At 37.4% G+C, this 7886-nt stretch overlaps 1 protein-coding gene across 1 annotated transcript; it reads left to right on the plus strand.

Annotated features, from left to right (window-relative positions):
- The first annotated feature begins 868 nt into the window (after positions 1-868).
- On the plus strand, positions 869-7604 carry LOC137985086 (cathepsin L-like). The gene is made up of 6 exons (XM_068832548.1): positions 869-1004; positions 2541-2796; positions 3546-3740; positions 5628-5819; positions 5916-6187; positions 6979-7604. The coding sequence occupies exons 2-6, from the start codon at positions 2548-2550 to the stop codon at positions 7076-7078; spliced, it is 1008 nt and encodes a 335-aa protein (XP_068688649.1). The 5' UTR covers positions 869-1004; positions 2541-2547; the 3' UTR covers positions 7079-7604.
- Positions 7605-7886: the final 282 nt, after the last annotated feature.

Genomic DNA, 7886 nt, shown 5'->3' on the forward strand with positions numbered 1-7886 from the left:
TGAAATCCTGAATATAAATTTTTCAGGCTTCTTCTACGTAATTGCTAAAATTGCGTCCACAACTGCGAGCGGGATCATTGATTTCATATCCGCAGTTCAGTAAATGATTTATTTCATACATCACTTCGTTCATTGATAATACTCTTTGTTTGTTCCCCCAAAATTTTGCATAAGTATTATTTCTAGTTTCTCTTGGGACCCTTGTAAGAAAAACAATGCTTGTGCAAAATTTTGTGGGGACAAACAAAGAGTATTATGGTATTTTTGATAGTGCCTAATACGCGCGGGAAAAATCTTGTGAGAGACTTGTGACTTGACTGATTGTCTGATGCAATGGTTGATTAGCCAATCAGAATACGCAAAAATGTAATCAGCCAATCGTAAAGAGGCCAGAGATGAGGGAAGCCGGCCGCATGAGAACAATCTTCCGCATGAGTAGAGTAAAGGGAAGTTTGTGAAATCCGTTGAAATCCTGAATATAAATTTTTCAGGCTTCTTCTACGTAATTGCTAAAATTGCGTCCACAACTGCGAGCGGGATCATTGATTTCATATCCGCAGTTCAGTAAATGATTCATTTCATACATCACTTCGTTCATTGATAATACTCTTTGTTTGTTCCCCCAAAATTTTGCATAAGTATTATTTCTAGTTTCTCTTGGGACCCTTGTAAGAAAAACAATGCTTGTGCAAAATTTTGTGGGGACAAACAAAGAGTATTATGGTATTTTTGATAGTGCCCAATAACCGCGGGAAAAATCTTGTGAGAGTCTTGTGACTTGACTGACTGTCTGATGCAGTGGTTGATTAGCCAATCAGAATACGCGAAAATGTAATTAGCCAATCGTAAAGAGAGCAGAGATGAAGGATGCCGGCCTCATGAAACCGCATGAGTTAAGTGAAGGAAGTTTGTGAAAGGTCCATCGCACGTTCTTTCATTCAATTGTGAAACGTTATTTAGCTTTAACGAGTTTATGGTCGTTGTCTTTGGAAGGATTTTCTTAGGTGAGTGTTTACAGTCTGGTGAGAATCTTTAAAGTATTTGGGCGATCTTTTTCAAATAACAGCGTTTTAAAATATGTAAACAATCGGTTGTTTAACGTCCGCAGGTGCGATCTAATGCAAAGGTTCGTGATATCAATGTTCGTTGATATCTTGCATTCGATTTTTTTGATGACGAGTTTAATTTTCAAGGACGTAAAAATGTTCAATGTCAGCCGGTGTGATTGTATTTACTCTATGTATTTCAAAAGCTGAGAGAGTTTTTACATTGATTGTTAGCCGACGACTTTAAAATTTTGAAAGGGCTATAAATATAGGAGACTACAATCCAGAAAAGGTACTAAAGAATATGAGAATACTGAGAATACTTGCCATTTATACAATTTATTTGTTTAGTTCTGAATTTCTAACATCCACGGTCACGCGATTCTCATCTCTCGTCGTGATCCTTGAGAGATATGCTTGTATGTACAGACAGAACAGAACTCAAACCCGTGCTGCGCATTACACTGCAAGATCTTTTAATTAACTCTCTGTCAGAAAATGTTAGACGTTTTACTGATTATTTCTCATGTGTAAAGGCTAGAAAGAACTTTTTATTTCAAAAACCTTTGAACATATTTTCATGGCATCTGACAGGATGCGGCGATGCGGATCCGCATAATTCCCTAAAATCCGCATCCTCCGCAATCCTCCGCATAATTACGCATGTTTACGCATAATATGGCCAAAAATTTCCGCATAATCTTTAATTTTTTTCCGCATCCTATCAGAAGCCCTGTATTTTGTATGGCTGTCTCACAAGGACTGGGAACTACCAAATTAAATGGAAAATTGAGACCAAAATCAATGATGGGAAATGGCTCATCATGGCCTTCGTGCAGCTTCATCTTTGATTATGGGGGATGGGGGCATTTCTGTTCCATTTTATCCTGTCCAAGATTGTAGACCAGCATTGTTAATGTTTTGTGGTAAAAAAGTTGGAAACTAAAACTGCAAACTAAAAGTAAACTGAACTAATTGCAAACTTAAAGTTGCAAAAGTAAAATGCAAAAATATTGAGTATTTTCTTCTACCAATATTTCTTTATGGAAGTGCCAAAAAGCATGACAAGAAAAAAAGTAAGGAGGACAAGCATCATCAAAAATTTACTGCAAATTGCCAAAACAATAATCTTGAAAAAAACAAGTGTCCCTTTAACTGTTATGCCTGCAACAAATTATTTTTTGTCCACTGATGATGGGCAGGAAGCTCAAGGTGTGTCGTGAAGTTTTACAATGGTTTGTTTCTCCAACCTTTTTTATCACCTCAAAACACTGGTTTAATGTATCAACAGGATTGTTGGTGTCGACAGGTCAAAGGTACTGTAAAGTGCAGCAAGGGTCAAATGACTGTGTACATTCTCCAAAATAGTTTGACAGCAGTAATCTTGAAAACCTTGATTATTCAAATCAACTGAAAATAAGTTTTCTTCTAAAAGGTCAACCATCCTTTATGTTAAATTAACACATCATATTCTGTTCTGTTATTTCATATCAGGTTCATCATGCAGTGCATAGTTTTTCTCACGTTCTGCCTCTCAGTTGCTGCTGCCTGGCCTGCCCAGCTACATGTATATGATGATCCTCTCAAAGATCCAAACTGGAAAGCATGGAAATCTTTTCACAGAAAAAGCTATGGTGATGTTGGGGAAGAGAGAGTGCGCAATTTCATTTGGCAAGACAACCTCAAAAGAATCGTCTCTCACAATGACGTCCACAATTATAAATTGGCTATGAATCATCTTGGAGATATGGTAGGATATGATTGATAGTTGACATACATTGTACATATGTAACTACTGAATAAAGGACATGGTGAATTTCAGGTGGGGTTAATGAAAGAACTAGATAGTTATATTTTCGCTGATGAATTCAGTGTACTCAGAATAATATTAGTGCTCATAGTGTAAGCTACAGCAAAACTATGAAAATCTTGATACTAGTTACGGTAGGTAACTAAGTCATCCAAACTGGTAATCAGATAGCCATGTGGGTTTGACATCGACTGCATTTAAGAAACACTTGGCACTCGATGGCTATGTGCCTAATGCATTTTTAAGACAATTATAGATGTACTCAAATACAACTTGCAAGCAGTGATCAGAGGAGTAAATGCTTGAAATCAAATACTGAGAAATCTTGAACTCAGAGCAAGCAACACACAAATAGGTGAATCAGGGATTACCAAAGACAAATCCACTTTGTGTTACAGGATTTGGATGTGGAGAATCCACATCCATTCTGGAAGGGGTTTAACATTGTGGAGTATGTTCAAGTTTTGAATGAATGAGGGAAAATACCATGCTGTTTTGTACAGTTATTTGATGATAAGACTGATTCAATGTGATTTTCTGTAGTTCTGTTAGATGGAGCCAATCACCATGTGGCCAAAGTTACTCTCAACATTATTTACATACATATACAAGCTTAAATGTCTTCTTTTCTGGTGATTTAGTGTCTCAAATTTGGATTTATTTGAATACCTTTGGTCTCTCTTTTAAAGACATCACAAGAGATGAAACAGATGCTCAATGGATATAAGATGACAACAAAATTTGAGGATTCTGAGGAAAAGGCTACTACATTTCTCCCACCATCAAATCTCAAGCTTCCAGCAAGTGTTGATTGGAGAGAAGCAGGATATGTGACTCCCGTAAAAAACCAAGGACATTGTGGATCATGTTGGGCCTTTAGCACGGTCAGTCACGTTCTTCCCTCCCAAGAGTGCCAGTTATATATTTACTCTCTTCAGATCTTAATTAATCATCGATCTGGATCCCCTTTGCGTTACCAATATGAGCGCCTACCGGTAACTAATAAACTAGATGTCCTCCTTGAATCCCAATACATGACCGACAGGAAAATACCTGTTTCAGCCACTCCATTGGAATAAGTGACATTGTTGGATTTGACATGTCAGGAGAAAATTGAGAATATTGTTACTGGTTCTGTACACTACACCTTTGGGGCAGTGTACAGAACCAGTACAAACCTAACCCACTATTACCTTTGGCAATTAGCCATCAACAAGGATATGATTCCTGATGACATTGGTGGTGTACATTTATGGAGGTATATCTATGACAAAATTCAATGATCAGTATTTGAAATAAAATCGTCCAAATTATGAATGCATCAGTCCAAAGCTGAATGGCAACAAGCCGATTCTGCAAATGGCCATCACAGAAAGAGGCATAATACAGAGAGGCATAACGCAAAGAGGCATAACAAAAATAGCCATAACGCAAAAAGGCATAATGCAAACAGCCATAACACAAATAGCCATAATGCAAACAGCCATAACGTAAAGAGGAATAACTCAAAGAGGCATAATGCAATTACTCGTAATGCAAAAAGAATAACGTAAAATAGCCATAACACAAAGGCCGGTTGAAGAATGGAGACTAGCTTTGTTCTCCGTAAATAATTTCAGCTCTAAAAAAAACGTCAACTGATTTTTCAAGCGAAAGAACATATAATCGCTATCAAACTTTTTCTTCCTGTTTAAGTTATGCCTCTGCGTTATGCCTCATTGCCTTATCCTTTTTGCGCTATGGCCATTTGCATTATGCGTCTTTGCATCATGCCTTTTTGCATGGTGCCTACTTGCATTATGGCTATTTGCGTTAAAGCTATTTGCATTATGCCTCTTTGTGTTATGCCTCTCTGCATTATGCCTCTTTCCGTGATGGCCGTTTGCAAAATCGGCTTGTTGCCAGTCAGTTTTGGATTGATGCATTCATGATTTGGACAATTTTATTTTAAATTTTGTTATAGATATACCTCCATATACATGTACCAATTTGCCATCCCTTTGTCCCCAAGGGATGACCTGACAGTATCATGGGATAAAATATTATATATAATAATAATAATAATAATAATAATAATAATAGTAATAATAATAATAATGATGATGATGATAATAAAGATGATAGTTTTTTAATCACATCTCTTAATCTCATTCAAGATTTTTTCTTCAATACAGTTGAGCCACAAGATTGATTAAGCCTTCATTGTAAACAAGCTTTTCATGTGATTACCTAATGACAATCCTATGAATATAGGTGGACAAACCACATGGGCAGTATGATCTTCCTGCCCATGACAGAATTCGATTAGAGTCCATACATACATTTCCGACTACACGGTTCTCTCCTGTTCTTTGCAAACCAGGAAATGTGAAATGAGCAAAGTAATCTCAAGTTTTATGGAAGAAAATATGAACACACCACATCAAAGTTATATGTTGTCTCTTTATTTATTTGCCATTCCTCACAACTTACAGGATATTACAGGAACCTATACGATCATGTTTAAGATCCTATGAGATCTTATGTAAGATCTTGTACAGGATCTCGTGTACATGGAGCATTTAAGCTCAAGATCCTGTCAAGGTCCTGTTGAAAGAAGGGATCCAACGTTGGATTTTTACCTGGGTATGGCAAATAATAATAACCTTAAATTTACAGGAGAATAATGCTTTAGTGCTTAGCTGCTCTTAGCCAATCACAGCACGCATTATATCGGCCAGAAACACTAGCCATCTAATAATGAAAATTAAAGTACTTTGTATTAAATGCAGACTGGATCTCTGGAGGGACAAAACTTCAGGAAAACTGGCAAACTGGTGTCTCTTAGTGAACAAAATCTAGTGGACTGTTCAACTTCTTATGGAAATCAAGGTTGCCAAGGAGGTCTGATGGACAATGCTTTTAAGTACATCAGGAGCAATGATGGAATTGATACTGAAGCGAGCTACCCGTATGAAGGCGTGGTGAGAATCAAAACTTGTCAAAAGTGGAGTGACATTTCTTTTCACTTAGCATTTGAAATGAAGTTTTAAAAGTGGTCTCTCTTTTTTCTTTTCTAGGCAGAAAGATGCCATTTCAATGCATCTGATGTGGGTGCTTCTGTCACTGGTTTTGTGGATATCCCATCTGGTAATGAAACCTTGCTCAAGGCAGCATCTGGTTCTGTGGGTCCTATATCAGTGGCAATTGATGCTAGCCACATGTCCTTTCAGTTTTATCGCACAGGCGTGTATGACGAACCAGCGTGCAGCAGCACAAATTTGGATCATGGAGTTCTTGTTGTGGGCTATGGAAGTGAATATGGTCAAGACTACTGGCTTGTGAAAAACAGGTTTGTTTGAAGTCTGTTGGCATTGTTTTGAATACAATCCATTTCCCAGACAATTTCCCTCCTAACATCCAAAACTGAACACTAAACAGAAGACACTGAAACTAACTGTTTGTCACAGGCAGAGGCTTTATTGAGACTAAACAAAACCGCCCTTCGCAGGATGCAAGATGGGGAGCAGCCCAATATCAACAAAACCTCTCTGCCCATTTTTCAGCTCTATACCCTAAAAGGTACCAAAAAAGCTCCTGCTGTGGACCTTTTGAGCCTGAACACGCTAAGAGGCGCCAAAACCGCTTTTTTAACCCCTTAAAGGTACAATGAGTACCCCATCCTTACCATTACCTCAAACACAACAAAATCTCAAGGTCATCTGCCATTTTCAACACATGAGAAAATCCACTTTCTAGGCCCCACTCAGAGCCTCATTCCAGGCCCAAGTACTGGCATCTCTGCCCCTCCATGTGGGATTCTGAAGAACAGTTGTAGCCCTAATGAACCCAAAAAGCATCTCCATCTTATTTGTGACTAAGATTTACTCTTAAATGAAACAATAAAATACAAGGGATATAGGCCCAAGTTGATGTCAGCACTCCTCACTGAGAGTGTAATTTCATACAAAAGGAGTGTTCAAAATTTGTATTTTTGACCCAAGACCTTTGACCAATGTTTTGTACCTGCTGGTCCATGTGCATCAAACAGCACACTTGCCTTGCCATCATTGCTTTCCACACCCCAGCTCCACTGTCTGGCCATTACAACTTTCTCAACATCTTGATAACTTTATCTTTCAGCTGGGGACCCCTGTGGGGTGATGAAGGATACATCAAGATTGCAAGAAATGCGGACAATAAATGTGGTGTTGCCACAGCTGCTAGTTATCCCCTGGTTTAATGTAACCTTTTGTCATTAGTATTACAGAAGAAATATTTGCTGTTCTAGGTGTCTTTTTATGCAAGTAAAAGCCAGATTTTTTAAGGAAAGGAAGTTTGAACTTGACAAAAGGATACAGGATATAAAGGATAGAAATATTTCCTGGAACCTGTACAATAGGTGTCCATTTTGAATTAATTATTGTTACTTTCTATACAAAATTGTACAAGCTTCAAACCTTAAATTTCATTGTGAAAAGAAACAAGGTCTCTTTACTTTGCTATTGCTACAGTGTAATTAGGGCATATGGTATTTATATCAAATAGTAAAAACTGGGGCTTTGGTCATATATAAAGTCTGTTTTTATTTAGTGGAAAAATCATATGATGTAAAGACGGCATGCTTGTCTTTTTCTGTGTATTTGGATGAGTTTCATGCAGGTATTTAAAAAAGAAATCAACTTTGATTTGAACTAATAATACTAATAATTTATTGTTTTGTAGAATATTCTGACTTTTTGTGCATAAATAAATTAACGTTAAAAATATATCTTGTAAGATTGTTATTTTTAAAAGATAAGCCCCTGTTGAAAGAAATACATGTGTCGTGGGTTTGAATCCCATTGAAGCTGGCTGAATTTTTCAGGTGTCTATAAGAGACATGAGGACATTTTCATGATGGTGCCATTTGACTTCAAGTACCAGAATCCTACAGGTTTTGCTTGTCTCATGCTAATTAGAGCTATTGTTATTTTTATGCCACAGGGAATACAGAATGTCAAACAGGGGGTACTCACCAGATTGTGGCGTTTTCGCCACCTGAATATTGT

The sequence above is a fragment of the Montipora foliosa genome, chromosome 14, assembly GCF_036669935.1.
Source record: "Montipora foliosa isolate CH-2021 chromosome 14, ASM3666993v2, whole genome shotgun sequence".
Classification (NCBI taxonomy): Eukaryota; Metazoa; Cnidaria; class Anthozoa; order Scleractinia; family Acroporidae; genus Montipora; species Montipora foliosa.

Excerpts from the sequence above, each read along its gene's own strand:
- LOC137985086 (XM_068832548.1), top strand. The coding sequence starts at position 2,548 with ATGCAGTGCATAGTTTTTCTCACGTTCTGCCTCTCAGTTGCTGCTGCC. Across the intron at positions 2,797-3,545 it reads TGAATCATCTTGGAGATATG|ACATCACAAGAGATGAAACA; the intron begins GTAGGATATGAT and ends TCTCTTTTAAAG. Across the intron at positions 5,820-5,915 it reads GCTACCCGTATGAAGGCGTG|GCAGAAAGATGCCATTTCAA; the intron begins GTGAGAATCAAA and ends TTTCTTTTCTAG.